Source organism: Erythrolamprus reginae, chromosome 2 (assembly GCF_031021105.1).
Source record: "Erythrolamprus reginae isolate rEryReg1 chromosome 2, rEryReg1.hap1, whole genome shotgun sequence".
NCBI classification, from domain to species: Eukaryota; Metazoa; Chordata; class Lepidosauria; order Squamata; family Dipsadidae; genus Erythrolamprus; species Erythrolamprus reginae.
The window spans coordinates 199,542,187-199,562,558 of record NC_091951.1 but is presented as its reverse complement, the minus strand read 5'-3'; the positions used below and the strand labels follow the sequence as shown (position 1 = coordinate 199,562,558).

Genomic DNA, 20,372 nt, shown 5'->3' with positions numbered 1-20,372 from the left:
GAAATAGCATATAGAGTCGAGTCGAAATATCTTTAAATTGCGTTTTGAAAGCTACCAAAAACTCCGTTTTTTAAGTCATTTACGCATTTGACGCCACACTTTCTAACCAGAGGGTCTCACGATTGTTTTTAAGTTCCTATGCAAATTTGCATAAGCTTAATTCGAGCGTGGTATTTTGTGTTGAGAAAGCTATTTTGACTTAGAATAAAAGCATAATCTGTAGAATAGCGTCAATTATTGAGAGTCCAGATTTAATAGATTTTGGAATGCCCAATACTATAGAATGGGCAGAAGTAGACCTTCCTGAAATGTAGCCCAGTGACCACTTTATTCAAAAAATTGTGAGAAAGGCAAACCAAGGCTTGGCAAAATCCACGTAGAAAGTTAGCATCCATCCCTCTCCTAGAAGAGTGAAATATTTTAGGGAATATTAAAAAGGCAGAATATTATTTTTCCCCTAAGAGAAATAGAAATCTTAAGGGAGACTGAACCAGTCAACTGGGAACCAGTCAACTGGGAGCAACCCACCACTGCTGTACGCCTTTTTCTTTTGTCAGTTAAAGGTGATGCAACAATAGTTGGCTCCTTTTGATTTTTCCAAACTACCCTTCCCATACGTGAGACAGTCCTGCAGGACAACCTGAATGTACACATCACTTAAAAATATCCCAAGTTTAGAACTATGGATGAAACTTCAAAGAATACTTTCAACTTTTATAGCATTTAACTGTGTGTGGATCATTGCAATAATAAAGCAAATTCTGTGGCGGAGAAAACAATTTTACTAGTCTGCCCCGTCCAACATTATTACAAACTCTTAAGTGCAATTTCTAAATTGTTATTTCTATTTCAGTGGGCCAAACATGGCAATCATTTCCTAAACTATTAGCAAATGAGGCCTGGAAGAAGCAGTTTAGCAGTAATCCCCTCAAACTTTGGTGGTGCACTGGTTAGAGTGCAGTACTGCAAGCTGCTTCTGCTAATCACCAGCTGCCAGCAGTTTGACAGATCAAATCTCAGTCAAGGTTGACTCAGCCTTCCATCCTTCCAAGTTTGGTAAAATGAGGACCCAGATTGTTGGGGGAAATATGCTTACTCTCTGTAAACCGTTTAAAGAGGGCTGTAAAGCACTGTGAAGCAGTATATAAGTCTAAACGCTATAGCATGCCTACCCGTATCTTCCTTGGCACCCACTAGCCTCATTTTTCAGAAAATAAAAACACCTGCACAAATGCAAGACAAAATAAACAGGGAATATAGGAATGACTGCATTTGTTGGTAGCACTAAATCCATCTTACTTTTTAAGGGACTGATAAATTTGTGGTAGTTCTTTTTGTAAAATAAAGTAACATTTTTATCCAGCAGACCCGTTTTCTCAAAATTCCAAACATCAACCCGAAAATGTTGGCATGCTGCATGACTATCCGTCATTAAGCCATGTTGGGTCACAGAAAACTACATTCACTTCAAAATGACTGATTTTCCCAGATGTCCCATCATAGCATGTGATGAACAGAAATTATGTTTTCCCATAGTACAGGCTTCTTTCCAGTGGATCTATTGAGGTACAGTGATCCCTCGAGTTTCGCGATCTCGATCTTCACGAAACGCTATATTGCGATTTTTAAAAAAATATTAATTAAAAAAAAAACCACTTCCGGGTTTGGCTTCGGGACTCAGCTGGGAAGCGGCGCGGCTGTTTTAAAAGGTCGCAGCCGGCCTGGGGGGCTTCCCAGCACCCCCCCGAACCCCCAACCCGGGTTCGGGGGGGGTGCTAGGAAGCCCCCCAGGCTGGCTGCGACCTTTTAAAACAGCCGCGCCGCTTCCCAGCTGAGTCCTGAAGCCAAACGCCAAAGGCGAACTTCCGTGTTTGGCTTCAGGACTCAGCTGGGAAGCGGCGCGGCTGTTTTAAAAGGTCGCAGCCGGCCTGGGGGGGCTTCCCAGCACCCACCCACCCCGAAACCCCAACCTGGGTCTTCCCGGCCGCCCACGCAAAGGGGAAACCCCGGCTCCTCGCTGATGCCCGCCGCTCGCCCGCCCGCCAGCAAGAGGGGGAAGGCCCAGGGAAGGTTCCTTCGGCCGCCCAGCAACTGATCTGCTCGGTAGCGCAGCAGCAGCGAGGAGCCGAATCGGGGTTTCCCCTTTGCGTGGGCGGCGGGGAACGCAAACTCCACCATCTACGCATGCGCGGCCATAGAAAAAAAGGGCGCGCATGCGCAGATGGTGTTTTTACTTCCGCAACCCTACATCGCGAAAAATCGATTATCGCGAGGGGTCTTGGAACGGAACCCTCGCGATAATAGAGGGATCACTGTACACTGGTAATATGGTATTCTTCATGGAAGATAAGTCTTTCTCCATTGACTGGCTGGCACTCCAAAATCCTGACTTTGGAGGATTTCCCAGAGCACCATCAATGGTAAATTTGTTTGTGAGTCAGCATGTCATTTCCATAGTTTGCCTCTGAGAAGTCTGATGGTGCTTTGCAGTGCCTACTGATATGAACTGTTCATCTGGAAATAGCAACAGCAGAAAATACCTAAAAGGCAGTCAAAGGTTTTCCTCTTCTACTGAACAAAAATATCATTTAATCCTTAATCCAAAATCAAGATTAAATATAACAACGCATAAACCAAAAATTGTTGGAGACTTTTAATCAGTTCCATACATTTGGATATGGTGCATTAATTAACCCCAAAGAAGGTGGACAGAGCATGAGAGGGGAAGAGAAATGATTGTTCATTTTGTTCCTTAGGGACTTTTTCTTCTATAAATGGTAAGCTTTGATCTTTGAAACAGAAAGTCCGTCCCCCCCATTCAAGTTATGTACAACAATAGAGTTTCTTCTTCCATACTAGGAGAGCTGAAACTCGGTATCTACTCCACTAATGTGGAGGGAAGCAGGATTGAGGTGGGGGAGGCCCATGGAGACAGTCCATAATGTTAATGATTATCCATTCCTGGGTTTCTGTTTCCTGCAAGAAGAGGTTGGTTGCTTGTCTCCAATCTAGAAACAAATTGTGAGCTTCTTTCTGCCCTTCTCCACCCTCCTCAAAAGCAACATCCAAATCCTCTGTACATTCATTATCCAACAGGCCACCTTCAGTTTTCTTCTCACATAAAAGCTCTCACAATGGATTGTATTAAGAATACATCCATACTCTAAGCAAACTGGTTTAGCCATCGTGGGTGGCATTTGTTCCTGCCCCCTTTTCTGAGAATTGTGACTCCTCAGTTTACGACCTAAACTGCTCCCAAATTCTCAGCATTATTCTGAACTCACACTTCCCCAAATTCCTGAAAAGTCATTTGTGTTTGGAGAATACCTCATGTATCACATCCTGGCTATTTTTCCATATCCTGGAATCTCATTTCTTCTCTTTCAGCAAAGATAGAAAATGGGAATTCCATGAACTAATCCAGATTAGATTCTGGATCCCTTCCACAAAGGTAGCCCTGTATATCTTGGCCATATTTCTCCGTTAATTTATTCAAAACCACAGCGTAATATGAGTTGCTGCCAGTCCCATATAGATTCAATACTTAATCAGCTATAGTTTGTGGTCCTTCACTAGGGTTAAGAGGTCTGTTCGGATTAACAATGGATAAAGAATGCAGCAAATCAGCCCTCAAAACTATGATCGCAAGTGGGATCCTGGATCCAAAGTTTGTATTACCTATGATTCAACACTGCATTGAGTAAACCTTAGTTAAACTGTCTCCTGATCTCCCCAATTTTTTTTCTGATGACTCCTCATATGTTCTCTAAGCGCAGGATTTTAAATTGAGCAACTTCAACTATACACCCACTGTACTTCTACAATTAAGATTTTGACAGTCTAGTGCCATATCGTATTGACAAATTATGTTTGCAAGGATGGAAGTAACAAAACATACGTATTGTTATGATTGTTGAGTTCCTGCTGGAAGTATGACTTCATTTCAGACTCTACTAAGGATAGGTCACTTTTGAGGCAGAGAAAACTTTTTGAACCACTAGGTCCAGAGCGCATCAGAGACATATCCCAGGGAGGAAGGCGAGACCTCTGATCAGAAGGGACAAGAAAATGATCCCTTCAACTACAGGTTTCTGATTCTAAGGTGCAGTTGGAAGGGGAGATCAAAGAAAAGACCTGGGAGGCCATAGTCAAAAACCCAGGAGGCAGTAACTAAGGGAAGGAACATGCAAGCAGGTTAAGTGGGCTAAAAAGGACCTGTGGATCACTAGGTTGAAGGAAAGAGGCTGGTCCTTCCTGCCTGTTAGGATGCCTATGTAAACACAACCTTCTTATCCCCTGAGCTGAGCACTGGTTATTTTCAACCTATGCACAGAGGCTAATGCTGGGTCTAGTGTAGTGTAGCCTAGATTTTTTTTTCTCCCCCCAGATGTCCCTATTGCATGGACAGCAGCATCTGAATGCCATCCCAGGGCACAAGGTGGGCTACGTCTCTCTCCTCTGTAGGCATTTTCAGAAATCCTTTTAAGTTGCCTGAGCGTTGTAACAGTAACTAGAACAGTTCATCGTATGGCTCTCATCAAGGGAAGATCTTGGAACCTTACAAGCGCTTCATGCTGCATATAAAAATGGTTACATATGTACATATATATACATACACAGACATACGCACGCACGCATACATATATATAGGCTGTGATCAAACAGCAACAATTGGTACCACCTTATCTAATACCCTGGAGTACAAACTCTAAGAGATGGATCTTCTCCCCACCTCCCCCCTGTCAGTTCTATGCACCCAAGTTTCTGTGCCCTGAGCTTAAAGGAACAGTCTTGGCCTGGGGAACTGTTGATACTGTCGTTGGGCATTTCCCTCTTCCTGTAAATCAGCTCTCCTAGTTGTAGGAGGATTGGAAGCAGAGGGAGCCCAAACACTGAAAATGCACAGGCAGGTCCCAAGGAGATTTTTTTCCCCCTCTAAATATTGAAGGCTCCGGCATACGAAGCTGAATCTCTAAAGACTGCAATACACAGAGCAGAAGGAAAGGGCACCAGAGTCATCTGAGTCAAGACCAAAGAGTCAATCCAAAAAGCAGAGAGTTTTGGAGGGACGTTGGTTAAAGCAAAGGGGGCTAGTTCCTCCCGAAGCAGCACAGACAGGAGTTGATCAATCTTTGAAACCAGTGAAGTCATAGCTGTGGAAAGGGCCCATTGCCTCTTAAGTATCTCGGATTCCCAATGGTAGAAGAGGTAATTGGAGTGTCTAACTGCAGAACAGTTGTACTGTTCTGGTTTACTTTGGATTCAAAAACAGAATGAGAATTAATGGGAATTATGTAACCTGCATAACTAAGGACTAAGAAACTACAATGATAACCACGGGGTGAAAATTGTAAGGACTGATGTGAAAATCTAAGCAGCACTGAGACAAGGCAAATGATCTGCACAAAGACCAAATAAAGGTTGGCATTTTATAGCCCTACGTGTGTTTTGGATAATTACTCCCATGTTCCTAAACTGCTGATCCTGCTGACTGAGGATGAGGGGCAGTGTTGTCCAAAATTTCTGGAAAGTGCCACAGTTTTCATACCAAAATAAACACAGCATCGGAGAAAGATGTCGATGGGTCCATTCCAACATAGTTGTTTGGACATTAGAGATGTTAAGACAAGCTACAAAATCATGATCACCTAGGAACTGTAGTGTACATAAAAAACAAAGAACAAGGGTGAGAGAGAACAAGGCACAATCCACTGGGAATTGGATCCACCATCCTACACAAGTCCTACTAGAGCAGTGTTTCCCAACCTTGGCAACTTGAAGGTATTTGGACTTCAACTCCCAGAATTCCCCAGCCAGCGAATGCTGGCTGGGGAATTCTGGGAGTTGAAGTCCAGATATCTTCAAGTTGCCAAGGTTGGGAAACACTGTACTAGAGTATCTGATGCTTATGTCTGGACTAGAAATCAGTGGACTGTGTCTGGAAAGGCAATGGAAGAAATGCAAACCCTGAGTACCAAGCAAGTAATATAAGAGCCATAACAGATGAGTAAGCTACAATTGAGAGCACTAACCAAGCACAAGCCCAGGCGAGGCACCAGTCAAGACCCGAGGGATCAAAAAGGAGACTCCACTTTCATTTCTGAAGGAAATGGAAGCAGCTCCAAAGCTGAGCAAAAAAGGGGTTTGGAAAGAGGGCACCCTTGCAGCAAGGAAGTCCCAGTAAGAAAGAAGATAGGAAAAGAAGGACCATCTTTCCAAAAATTTGGAGAATTTTGAGAGGACACCTGGTTGCCTGGTCCTCCCCTGGACTCCAAAATACACAAGAAAACAGAGCCCCCACCACGTCCAAAGAAAGTGATTATAGCTGGGAGTCCGCTCATACCTCCTAAATACTAACAACCTCCCCAATCCCATCAATTCTTAGATTATGGAGTGCAAAGGATGGAACTACTCTGGCCCCAGTTTTCTCCCTCCCTCCATCTGGCCCACTACTGGGATGAGATAGGGAGGGGATTGGCTCCCTCGTAGTTAATACTGTACTGGAGAGGCTAGGGTTGGGGGTGGGGTGTGTGTGTGTGTGTCTCTCTCTCTCTGTATAGATATTTGTAAATATAATATTTATAATATTGCATTGAAAAAATAAAACGTAAAAAATAAAATGAAACTCCATGTGTGTGAGAGGGAGGGAGGGAGGGGGAGTGCGTCCCAGCAGCACAGAGTCTTGTTGGTGCCAGGAGCGGCCATTTTCTCCTCAGTTCCAGGGGCCCCCAGCCTTGCCCCAGCAAATTCCCAGCACAGGTTCTCATGCCACAGTTCAATACCAAGAAGCCACCAGTGGAGACAGCCCGTGGGGTGGAGGTGGGAGAGAAACCTGGCTTCTTTCTACCCTTGCCAAGCCAGAACTGTAGGCTTCAAAGCAGCAGGCTTGGTCGTCCATTCTGACCATTCACTGTAGGGAAACAGCAAAAGTGTTATGGATAGAATGCAGTTTGCATCTTACCCCAACTTCTAGATCGGCATTTTTCAAACTTGATTAATTTTAAAAATTCTGGGAGTTGAAATACACACATCTTAAAAGTTGCCAAGTTTGAAAAATGCTGTTTTAGAAGATGTGATGCCATTAACATCCCCCCAGCTTCCTTCTAATGTTTCCTCCTCATCCTGGTAGCGTCTCCCTGACTCAAAGTAACACTCAGCCTTGTCATGATGCTTTGAGCGATCTGGAACTACATTTTTCTGTGTAACATGGATGCAATTTTCACATTCTCTCAGCAATCTGATGAAGCAGCCACATTAGACGACAGTGTTCCCTCGATTTTCGCAGGTTCAAACTTCGCGAAAAGTCTATACAGTAGTACCTCTAGATACGAGCTGCTCCACATGCGAGTAATTCAAGTTACGAGCTGCGACACAAGCAAAATTTCTGTTCGACACCCGAGTTCAAATTCGTTATACGAGCCGAGCGTCCACTAGGTGGCGCAAGAATTCCATTTTTTTCCAGTTATCTCAGCGCAAAAAGCCAAATCTAAATGCATTTGTTCGAGATACGAGATGATCGACATACGAGGTCGGCTCTGGCACAAATTAAACTCGTATGTCGAGGTACCACTGTACCACGGTTTTTCAAAAATATTAATTTAAAAATTCTTTGCGGTTTTTTTCCCCTGTACCACAGTTTTTCCCACCTGATGACATCATATATCATCGCCAAACTTTCGTCCGCCTTTAATAAATATTTTTTTTAATAAACTTTAATAAATAAACATGGTGAGTAATAATCTAAATGGTTGCTAAGGGAATGGGAAATGGTAATTTAGGGGTTTCAAGTGTTAAGGGAAGGCTTGTGATACTGTTCATAGCCAAAAATGGTGTATTTACTTCCGCATCTCTACTTTGCGGAAATTCGACTTTCACGGGCGGTCTCGGAACGCATCCCCCGCGAAAATCGAGGGAACACTGTATTTTTAACCACATTTTATGGATTGGAAGAACTTTGGGCTACAAAGTGCAGCTTGCCTAATACCACCTGAATGAAAGCATCACGAAGTTGGGTTTTGAACAAGGGCATTTCCATCCAATTGCAACTCACTCTCAAGATCATGAGGTTCCAATGCCACATGGTTTTTGCCTCCTGGTTCCTTCCCCACTTGCTCCGTCGTTTTGTTCCACTTTTGGAATTGGGGATGCAATGAGCTAAGAAGACTTGAAACAAGAGGTGCCAGGAGGACGCTAGTCAGGGTGACTGAGAGAGGGGACGGTGTGAATGAAAGTGAGTGGGGCACAGATATCTGGCCTGGTGGCTATAGTTCAGTGCCCACTAACTGCAACATAGAAACATAGAAACATAGAAGTCTGACGGCAGAAAAAGACCTCATGGTCCATCTAGTCTGCCCTTATACTATTTTCTGTATTTTATCTTAGGATGGATATATGTTTATCCCAGGCATGTTTAAATTCAGTTACTGTGGATTTATCTACCACGTCTTCTGGAAGTTTGTTCCAAGGATCTACTACTCTTTCAGTAAAATATTTTCTCGTTGCCTTTGATCTTTCCCCCAACTAACTTCAGATTGTGTCCCCTTGTTCTTGTGTTCACTTTCCTATTAAAAACACTTCCCTCCTGAACCTTATTTAACCCTTTAATATATTTAAATGTTTCGATCATGTCCCCCCTTTTCCTTCTGTCCTCCAGACTATACAGATTGAGTTCATTAAGTCTTTCCTGATACGTTTTATGCTTAAGACCTTCCACCATTCTTGTAGCCCGTCTTTGGACCCGTTCAATTTTGTCAATATCTTTTTGTAGGTGAGGTCTCCAGAACTGAATACAGTATTTCAAATGTGGCCTCACCAGCGCTCTATACAGTGGGATCATAATCTCCCTCTTCCTGCTTGTTATACATCTAGCTATGCAGCCAAGCATCCTACTTGCTTTCCCTACCCAACATGGTTGCTACTTATGGGAGGGGGGTGAGAGTAATTACTGCACAACCACACACACAGATGTAGGGTTAAGCAGGGAGAGGGGAAAAGACTACTTCTCCAAGAAAGCAGTTTTTGGAGATAGGAAGGGACTATATCAAGGTGCCCTTTCATTACCAATAAAAGTGGGCCATCCACTCAGGGGGAGGAAGAGACTTTTATTCAAAGCTGAGGGCTGAGGAAAAAGCGGAGGGATTGTTGTTGACAGAATTGCTCGACAACCACTTCTCACCTGATTCAGGCAGGGAAGCAGATCTCAGCCCAGTCTCTTTCTGTAACTGAATCTCCTTTAGTGCAAATATTGATGTTGCTACAGGAGAAGAAAAGAAAAGACACAAAGCCAGTGAGATAGCCCTTCATGGCACCGGACCAGAATATCTCCGGGACCGCCTTCTGCCGCACGAATCCCAGCGACCAGTTAGGTCCCACAGAGTTGGTCTTCTCCGGGTCCCGTCAACTAAACAGTGTCGTTTGGCGGGACCCAGGGTAAGAGCCTTTTCTGTGGCGGCCCCGACCCTTTGGAACCAACTCCCCCCAGATATCAGAGTTGCCCCCACCTTGCCTTTTGTAAGCTCCTTAAAACCCACCTCTGTCGTCAGGCATGGGAGAATTGAGACTTTCCCTCCCCCTAGGCTTATAAAATTTATGCATGGTATGTCAGTATGTATGATTGGTTTCTAAATTGGGGTTTTTTAAATTAACTTAAATATTAGATTTGTTTACATTGTATTATTATTGCTGTTAGCCGCCCCGAGTCTGCGGAGAGGGGCGGCATACAAATCTGATAAATAAATAAATAATAAATAAACCCCAATTACTAGATCTGCAATTCTAGCATGCTAGCATGTCCACTGATAAAAGAGTAACATTATTTTGTGAGGGGGGGGGGAGAGAAAGAAAGAGAGAGAGAGAGTACATATTGGCAAATGTTTGAATCCATTTTTATGAATTTTATCCCATTAAGGGAAGTAGTAGATACTGGTTTCCTTCTGATCAATCATATTGATCCTCAAAGACTGTCTAGACTCTAGACAAGGCCCTGCTATTTTTGTAGCAAATTTTCAGACGTGGTTTGCCATTGCCTTTTAACTAGGGCTGAGAGAAAGTGACCGACTTATGTCCTCTCAACTGGCTTTTGCGCCTAAAGCAGCAAGAGAGTTTAATCGCCTCCTAGTGTCTAGCCTGATGCCTTAACGACTATACCAATCTGTTTACATTCAAGACATGCATTTTTCATTGAGCTTTGATGTATGGAAAACGAAAGTTATCGATCAGTTAATGAATGTAGTGGTTCCATTATGGCATGCGATGAAATAAATATTGCATATTACCCGGGTCTGAGTTATTGGCCCATTTGAAACCCTTAGAGCAGTGGTATATAAAGTAATACATTAAAGGAAAGTATGACAACAAAAATGTTGTCACAATAGATTGTGTGAAACATGTGAAGGTGAAGTTTCATTTAATCTGATGCTATGAATTCTCAACAAGTACAGTGACACCTCATCTTACAAACTTAATTGGTTCCGGGACGAGGTTTGTAAGGTAAAAAGTTTGTAAGACGAAACAATGTTTCCCATAGGAATCAATGGAAAAGCGATTAATGCTGCAAGCCCAAAACTCACCCCTTTTGCCAGCCGAAGCGCCCGTTTTGCACTGCAGGAATTCCCCTGAGGCTGACCTCCATGGGAAACCCCACCTCCGGACTTCCATGTTTTTGTGATGCTGCAATTTCGCTGAGGCTCCCCTCGCTGGGAAACCCCACCTCCAGACTTCCGTTGCCAGCAAAGCACCCATTTTTGCGCTGCTGGGATTCCCCTACAGCATCGCAAAAACACGGAAGTCCGGAGGTGGTGTTTCCCATGGAGGGGAGCTTCAGAGGAAACCCAGCAGCGCAAAAATGAGCGCTTCACTGGCAACAGAAGTCCGGAGGCGGGGCATCCCAGTGGCGGCGGCTTGGGTTTCTAAGGTGAAAATAGTTTGGAAGAAGAGGCAAAAAAATCTTAAACCCCGGGTTTGTACCTTGAAAAGTATGTATGACGAGAGGTTTGTAAGACGAGGTATCATTGTATTTAAAATTCAAGACTATCAGCATTTAGGTTATGGGAACAAAAACTTCAAATAAGTCCTATTCTTCCCCGCAATCTAACCACAGATGGAAATCTATTTTTAAATGGATATAGAAGGCTAGTCCAGATAATGTTGGGCTGACCTCAGCAGACCTACCCAGAAGGCAGCCTAAACTCATCTTCCTGATCTAGTTTTTAAAGCGATGTTTGCCAGTTTCTTCCAACGTAAACTAGAAAGGGGGGGGGGTGTACCAAGATAAAGTTAGGGGCAAGTCACCTATGCCACACCAGCCATTAGTCACTGATTTTTGTGGTGGGAGAAATTTATAGAAGGGAGAACATGGGATCTCCTCCGTGGCAAAACCCCCAAACTTTCCCACCTCTTTTGCCAAATCACAGATGATGGGAAAAACAATCAGAAAAGGGAAAGTGGCTTTTTGGTGCCAAAAGAGCCCCTTTCCCTGCTTTCCTTCCCCAAGCGAAGGGCCCTGGAGTAGAAGTAACTCTGCAGTTAGTTCCCTGCAACTTAGAAGCCTAGGAAGGACAAGTGGCAGGGCGGGGGAAGAGAAATGGAAATAAAAGTGCTTTCTGTCCTTCTGTCTCATGGCTTCTAGAAGGATGGTACTTTGGCTACCAGATTTCCAATCTCATAGATTTGTTACTTCTGGACTCATCTACTTCTTTCCTCTGCTTTTCATGTCTTGGGTAGTAGGGGACAAAGACGAAAATGAAGATGGAGGAGGAGATGGGGAGGGGGGTAGGAGAACTCCCAATTGATAGGAATTATGAAGACAGCTCTCACATGCTGAAGTAACTGATCAGATTTGCCCTCCAGCCTTTACTTACACTAACTCACTGGATTAGCTGAGTAATAAAAACTGAAAAAAGAGCATGGGTGCCCTTAAACTCTTAGCCCATCAATTAAAACAGTGGTTCTCAACCTGGGAGTTAGGACCCCTTTGGGGGTCAAATGACCATTTCACAGGGGTCGCCTAAGTCCATAGGAAAAGATAAATTTCCCATGGTGTTAGGAACTAAAGCTTCTAGAATATACTTTTACAATCTGGCCAATCAGGCGTTTACAGTGTGGGGTGTCCCTCTGACCTTCCTGCCAATCAGCTTAAAGCTCTGTTGGGAGAATTGGTGCTAGACTTATGGTTGGGGGTCACCACAACATGGGGAACTGTATTAAGGGGTCACGGGCATTAGAAAGGCTGAGAACCACTGAATTAAAACACCCTCTCCAGTTAACCCGCTACTACATCATAACAAATGGAAGTGAGAAGTTAAAAAAACAGTTAATGGAGAGGATTGAGAGAAATTGCAAGAGTTGAGCATAGCATGCAAAATGAATTCATGGTCCTTTTATCATCCATTTCCTGTTTTCATCACACGCCCTTCTCTTAACCTTGTTCTCATTCACTCAACCACTACTTGACATCTTTGGCCTCCCTCCCGCTCTCCCTCCCTCTTCAGCTTGCACCTACTGTCCGGAAGTTTGAGGACCCGCTCTCCCAGACTGTGGAAGAACAGGTGACGCATGGCCTCATCTGCAGAGATCCGCTTCCTGCCCTCAAACTGCATTTGGGGAGAGAAAAAGAGAACAGAAAAGAGATCAATCCTAGTGATTAGATGAAGGCCGCTAATAGCATCCAGCTTTTTTTCTCCTAATACAAAAGCATTCCCTCCCCCCACCCAAAAAAAAGTTGCTACGTTGTTGGAATCACAGGTTAAATTGTGCCCCAAATCTCCAAAAAGGAAATAGTATTAAAAGTTCCCCCATAATATCAAAACACAATGACTGAGATACTTCTATCTCCTCGGCTCCCAAATGCTTATGACAAGAGAAATCTCAGAACAAACTGAAGTGCTGACCCAAAATGCAAGGAATGGGCAAACTACGTTATTTTGATCTATATCCCACATTTATTATTTTTACAAATAGATCAAGGTGGTGGACATAATTTGAAACACTTTCTACCTCCTATTTTCTCCACAATAATCGTGTGAGGTGAATAAAGCTGACAAGAGTGGCCCAAGGTCACCCAGTTGGTTTTCACAGCTAAGGGACTTGAAATCAGTCTCCTATTTTTTAGTCTTAACAAGTAGACCAAACAAGATGGGAAGGCCCAAGAATTTTAGCTATCTTCAGTTACAAGGATACTGGGAATTTTTAATTAAATTGAATTGAATTGAATTGAATTGAATTGAATTTTTTAATTTAATTTTTTAATTTAATTTTTTAATTTAATTTAATTTAATTTATATTGCCACCTATTCACCCATGGAGACTTCAAGGCTGCTTTCAGAATATAAAATCACATTTAGAACAATAGAAACTAACAAAAAGAATAAAATAAATTAATATAGTACAATATAACAAAACCATCCCCACCTCCCGCTAGCAGTAACAGATCACATAAGCCATTTAATGGACTCCATCTCGCTCTGGGTTCCCCGGGCCCACTGGCAGAACCAGGTTTTCAGTGTCTTCCGGAAGAATATTAGAGTGGGGGCTGTTCTAATCTCTGGGGAAATGATGCTCCAGAGAGATGGAGCCACCACGGAGAAGGCCCCTGTTCTAGGTCCCACTAAGTGTATCTCCCTCGGGGATGGGACACACAGCATTCCATGCCTCCCCACTCTGATGGGTCAGGTAGATGTGACTGGCAAGAGTTGATCTCTCAGATAACCTGGTCCCAAGCCATGAAGGGCTTTAAAGGTGACAACTAGCACCTTGAATAGCACCCGGAAGCAAATTGGCAGCCAATGTAGCTCCCGCAGGCAGTTCCTTGCCATGGCAGGGAAGATTTTTCCACTACTTAGGGATGGAATGGAATGGAATGTAGCAAGTTTAGGATTTCTAGAAGAAAAGGTCAGAGATCTCAAATAATAATAATAATAATAATAATAATAATAATAATAATAATAATAATAATAATAATAATTTTTTTTAAAACCACCCCACAACTGCTTACCTGCAGCAGCTTTCCTAAAAGGTCAACCCCATCATTGTCCAACCTGTACAATTAGGAGAGAAAAGAAAGGTTAGATTCATTAATTTCCCAAGGAGAACGGTGGGTTTGCTTCCTGGGATTGTTATTCTCTGACACTGATGCTGCTAATGCCTATCCAACACCTGAAGATGTAAAATAGTTCATGTCCCTGTCAAGTATTCATTTGGAACTGCACCAAAAGGTCATCAAATGTGTCTTCCACCCTTGGGAGCCAAGACCCAAAGAAAGATCTTGTTAATCCCCTTTTCTTCCCAATAAAGCACAAAGATTTTAACCAAATCTCATCCCCGGCTCAAGATTGACTCAGCCTTCCATCCTTCCAAGGTGGGTAAAATGAGGACCCAGATTGTGGGGGCAATACACTGGCTCTGTTTAAAAGTGCTATTGCTAACATGTTGTAAGCCGCCCTGAGTCTAAGGAGAAGGGCGGCATAAAAAAAATTGAATAAATAAAATAAATAAAATAAAATAAAATAAATAAATGCTCATTGATGCATCCTGGCATCAATATACCCATGTATTTGCGTCTTGCCCGGATTTCAACAGAGAAGGTCCTCCAGCCAAACCCCTTGCCTGCATCTGTGCTGAATAAAAGAGCAATTGAGCAGGAAATTTTTATTTATTTATTTAAATTTCTAGGCCGCCCTTCTCCGGTGGACTCAGGGCAGTGTACAAAATAAAACAGATACAAGATACAAAAATCATAAAACCCCAGACATAAAAAAAAAACCCCGATCTAAAACCCCAAACATTAAAATCCATTCATCCAGATTTATCCAATCTCATAAACATACTATCAGCCGGAGCAGAATATCAACGCTCAGTGGTCCCAGTCCTACCAGCAAATGTGTGTTTTTAAAATCTTTTGAAAGACGAGGAAGGCGGGGACAGTGCAAATCTCTGGGGGGAGTTGATTCCAGAGAATCGGAGCTGCCACAGAAAAGGCCCTTCCCCTCAGCCCCGCTAGTCAACATTGCTTGGCTGACGAAACCTGGAGAAGGCCAACTCTGTGGGACCTGAGCGGCTGCTGGGATACATGAAGCAGGAGACAGTCCCATAAATAATCTGGTCTTAAGCCATGTAGGGCTTTATAGGTAATAACCAACACTTTAAATTGCATTCGGAGACCAATCGGTAGCCAATGCAGCTCATGGAGTGATGTTGATATATGGGCATATCTTGGCTTGCGCAGCTGCGTTTTGGACTAACTGCAGTCTCTGAATGTTCTTTAAAGGTAGCCCCATGTATAGAGCATTGTAGTAATCAAGCCCCGAGGCTCTTTAGTACCTTCAGTATAAGGCCCTTGGAGGATCTGACCCATGGGCTATCTTTCCACACTGAGAGAAGGAGAAAGCAAGAAAATCTACCTATGGCTGCACAACGAGCCCATATGTCTCTTTTCTTCTTCTTCTTAAAGAAGCCTACATGAAACTTGGGATTACATGAAATTTGTCCGCTCAGAATGTCCTCTCCCAACCCTTCTGAGGATGCAGGCATCTTTTTCCTTCTCTTGTTACGAGATGACTTTCACAGCAGCTTGTCACCCCATCAAAAGCTACCACACCTGAACTACAGGCTGACCACTCACCTTGGGGCGTGGTTGATCAGGGCCTCGGAACGGTATTTGGGATAGTTATACGCTCGGAATTCTTCATTGGACAGGATTCCAGGCCACGTCTCTTCGTTGGGTGTCCCTGGAAACAGGAAGAAGCAGCAGAGTTCTTAAAAAAGGGAGTTCCAATTTTTATATCACACTAATAATTAATAATAATAATAACAATAACAAAAATAATTTATTAGATTTGTATGCCGCCCCTCTCCGAAGACTCGAAAAAAGATGAGAAACAAGATCATTTCAGCAGCATGGCCAAAATATGGGATTTTCCTTCTCCTGGATAGTTTTCACTTCAGCTGATAGGGATGATAGGGATGGGGAAAAGGAATCCTCAATCTGAGTACTGTATTGGCAGTTCTGTGTTAGCAAAAACTTCAGAAGAGAAGGATTTAGGGGTAGTGATTTCTCAAAATGGGTGAACAGTGCAGTCAGGCGGTAGGGAAAGCAAGTAGGATGCTTGGCTGCATAGCTAGAGGTATAACAAACAGGAAGAGGGAGATTATGATCCCCTTATATAGAGCGCTGGTGAGACCACATTTGGAATACTGTGTTCAGTTCTGGAGATCTCACCTACAAAAAGATATTGACAAAATTGAACGGGTCCAAAGACGGGCTACAAGAATGGTGGAAGGTCTTAAGCATAAAACGTATCAGGAAAGACTTAATGAACTCAATCTGTATAGTCTGGAGGACAGAAGGAAAAGGGGGGACATGATCGAAACATTTAAATATGTTAAAGGGTTAAATAAGGTCCAGGAGGGAAGTGTTTTTAATAGGAAAGTGAACACAAGAACAAGGGGACACAATCTGAAGTTAGTTGGGGGAAAGATCAAAAGCAACATGAGAAAATATTATTTTACTGAAAGAGTAGTAGATCCTTGGAACAAACTTCCAGCAGATGTGGTAGATAAATCCACAGTAACTGAATTTAAACATGCCTGGGATAAACATATTTCCATCCTAAGATAAAATACAGAAAATAGTATAAGGGCAGACTAGATGGACCATGAGGTCTTTTTCTGCCGTCAGTCTTCTATGTTTCTATGATCCCCCCCCTTTTTTTTTTTTATTCCAAGCTCCTTTTCTTCTTCTGAATTGTGTCTTTCAAATTCCAAGTGAGGTCAGAGACATTTTTTTTTGTTTAAGTGACAGACAGGCTGATCTGGGGGTGTTTTTAAAATGTACTTTGTCTTTGACCACCTTGCGGTGTGTTTTAATTGATAACATCCAATTATGAAATTATAGATCAACCTGTCTGATGGTCTTCTGTTCCTCCGCCTCCCATGTCTTCACTAATTTGTCAGCAATGCAACCTTGGCAGATGATATTTACCCAATATCCGAAAAATGAAATGCAGCTGCTCCTCAACTGTGGAGCCTGGGAAGAGTGGCCGCCCCGTGGACATCTCATAGAAAATGCAGCCCACGCCCCTGTGGAGAAAGGCAGGCAGATTTCAATATCAGCACCAAGAAACTAGGAAGGAGACTGTAACTTTGCACTATCAATTGCAGCGCCTAGCTATTTATATCTTATCTCTGTGGTGGCGATTGAATAAAATCACCTGTCAACTGAGAAAACATTTCTATGACCGGATTTTGCTGTTTAGCCAATGATTTTGACATTTGAAACTTATCTTTTAAAAATCTGCCTTAAAATATTTATTTATTTATTTATTTTATTTACTTATTGGATTTGTATGCCGCCCCTCTCCGTAGACTCGGGGCGGCTAACAACAATGATAAAAGCAGCATGTAACAATCCAATCCAATACTAAAATAACTAAAAAAAACCCTTATTATAAAAAGCAAACATACATACAGACATACCATGCGTAAATTGTAAAGGCCTAGGGGGAAAGAATATCTCAGTTCCCCCATGCCTGACGGCAGAGGTGGGTTTTAAGAAGTTTATCATGCATCAAAATGGGATGGGGTGGGGTTAAATCTATTTGTACATTCTCCTTAAAATAAAGGAGCAATTAATGTTTCTAATGACCCATATTCTAACGACTCACAAGGTTAGAATAGTAGGCTGACAAATCGGCAGTCTCATGTTTGAGATCCGTTGTCTCATGGGTGAGCTCCCACCATACACTCCACTCCTGAAGACCCAGGAGTATGAATGTGGGCAACTGTGAGTAGATTAATAGGTATCATTTTGGTAGGCAACTTCACATGAAAGGAATCCCCAATTGGGCATCCTCTGGGCAACAGTGATGCCACCGGCAAATCCTTTAGTCGTGGGAAAAAAATATGCGGAAGTTTGAAAATATCCCAAAATATACTTAGGATTTTAAACAGAGCACTGAATTCATCTATACAAAGTCAATCCGTGTCCCTTGAGGAATGCAGGAGAGGCATTCTAGGCATGTATGCACTGCTCACCAGTAAAGACCATGTTGACGGAACCAGCGAGCCTCAAATTATTTTCCTACTCAGGAGACAAAATATTATCATCTATACAGTGGTACCTCGACATACGAGTTTAATTCGTTCCAGACCCGAGCTCGTAAGTCGATCAACTCGCATCTCGAACGAATGCCTTTAGACTTTGTTTTTCGCACCAAGATAACCAGAAGCAAGGACATTCTTGCGCCACCTAGCGGAAGCTCGGTTCGTATCCCAAATTTGAGCTCGGGTGTCGAACAGAAATTTCGCTCGCTCGCTCATAACTTGGAATACTCGTATGTGGAGCAGCTCGTATCTAGAGGTACCACTGTATATTACCATATCAATTCAGGTGAATAAGTTGACTTGTCTGCCAGTAAGAGCCTCTGCTTTATAGAACTGATGTCATGTTTCCTGAAAGCCCCACACTGCAGTTTGAAAACTACTAGAGGTAGCCCTCATCTAACTATGGGAACTGAGATGGGAATTTCTGTTACTAAGCAGTGTGGTCACAAAGAGCAACATCATGTGAATGCACTGCTTAGAGACAGAAATTCTGACACTTCGCTGCGAGTTGTTAGGCGAGGCTAACACATTGGCTGCCATTTGCAACCACTTACTGGCTTCTCCGCTGGCAAAAAGGGTCACAAATTTATGTGACCGCGGGACACTGCAACCTGAGCAACGAAGCACCCAGATCGCAAAGACACAGTGACCCACATAAAGACCAGTCATAACTGCCAACTATTATTGTTCATCATAATTTTGCAGTCACTGAGTGAGGACCACTTGTACTCTATTGCAGGAAGAGTTGACTGGAATTGGGAAGACACAAACTGAAGTTAACTGCTTTAGGAAATCAGCATTTAGCACTTCACTCTAGCTTCAATCCTCTTTTTCTGTTCTACAACGATTTCCTTCCTGAACTCTTAAGTGGTCTGGAGTGTGTCTTTATTAACAAACAAGGCACAGAGCCTCAGTTCTCCATACAGGCCAGGAAGAAAAAAAGCCTGAACCTTTTCAAAGATGATGGGGGGGGGAAATACAAAATCTATTTTTTGAAAACTTACAATTATTTAAATTGTTTTGTGCAGTTTTTAAAACGTAGGAATACTTTTTTGAACTTGGATATCATTGGATTGAGAGCCCCATTGTGTGGCAAATGAATAAGCTACCCTAGGGAACTGTTTTAAAAAAGACCATCCGTACCACATGTCAATCTGGGTGGAATATTCTGTCGAGCCTAGCAGAATATCAGGCGGTCGGTACCAAAGTGTTACCACCTCGTTGGAGTAGGTCTTGGTGGGGATAGATTTTGCCCGGGCTAATCCTGTAAAACACAGAAATGTTATTTGCAAAACCTTCCAAAGAGCAGAAAATAAGATTTGGTGGGTTCCTCCTCTTCCTGCTCCTGTTTTAAAACTATGTTACAGCTGATAGAACTGTATCAGTGAAAATTTGTAATATATTGCCAAATTTTGGAGTATGATGGGAACAAAAAATCTGCTATAATAATAATAATAATAATAATAATAATTATTATTATTATTATTATTATTATTATTAATTAGATTTGTATGCCGCTCCACTCCGCAGACTCGGGGCGGCTCACCGCAACAATCCTCATATCGCTCCTACCCTCAAGGCAATCAATTACCCAAAGGTTGCTGGGATATAGATCAAAAAAGAATTTGACAATTACTCACCAAAATCTGCCAGTTTGAGCTCTCCTCTCTCATTAATAAGCAAATTCTGGGGCTTCAAGTCTCGATGCAGCACCTTCTGACGGTGACAGTAGGCTAGGCCACGTAGCAGCTGGAACAGAAACAACTAGAAGAGAGAACAAAGCCATCTAAGTGAATTTTTCTAGGCAAATACAATTTCCTACCATTCACAGAATAGTTCATACTGCACATCTTTTATACAGACATTTATATACAGTAATTGATCTGTATATTGCTTTACTTTCCTAATACAATATACAGTATTTTTAAATCACACAGCAGTGCCATCTGTTACATCTATAACCAACATAGCACAAAAGGAAAATACAGGTAGTCCCCAGTTCTGTTCTGAAGATTTGCTCTTCAGTTGAATTCTGCATAATACTGTGTAATTAGTATTGTCTAATGAACTTGCAAAAATTGTGTATTTAACTTGAATTTGCTACAATAGGCTCTGTACTTAAACTATGGGTCATCTTTAAACTGAAGCATTCTTAAATTGGGGATTTCCTATATATAGTTAAAGAATTTTTAAAATATATCTTTGCTTGGCATCACTGCTTATGATCACTTGGGGAATATCAATCTCCAAAATCACATTTAGTAATGTAGGAATGT

The 20,372-nt window shown here is 42.5% G+C and overlaps 1 protein-coding gene across 13 annotated transcripts in view; it reads right to left on the bottom strand.

Moving 5' to 3' along the window:
- Positions 1-2,638: 2,638 nt before the first annotated feature.
- CDK16 (cyclin dependent kinase 16) overlaps positions 2,639-20,372 on the bottom strand; it is a 95,711-nt gene continuing 77,977 nt past the window's right edge. For 8 of the 13 annotated variants that reach the window (XM_070741153.1, XM_070741143.1, XM_070741152.1 and 5 more), the window contains 7 exons: positions 19,737-19,860; positions 19,240-19,360; positions 16,976-17,073; positions 15,617-15,722; positions 13,991-14,033; positions 12,500-12,590; positions 9,082-9,253 (listed from right to left, as the gene is read on the bottom strand). In XM_070741153.1, coding sequence (XP_070597254.1) covers positions 9,102-9,253; positions 12,500-12,590; positions 13,991-14,033; positions 15,617-15,722; positions 16,976-17,073; positions 19,240-19,360; positions 19,737-19,860 — 735 coding nt within the window. In that variant the 3' untranslated portion in view covers positions 9,082-9,101. Of the gene's footprint in view, positions 2,977-6,777; positions 6,911-9,081; positions 9,254-12,499; positions 12,591-13,990; positions 14,034-15,616; positions 15,723-16,975; positions 17,074-19,239; positions 19,361-19,736; positions 19,861-20,372 lie in introns of those variants that run through there. The other 5 variants (XM_070741149.1, XM_070741154.1, XM_070741146.1 and 2 more) reach the window with 3 other exon arrangements.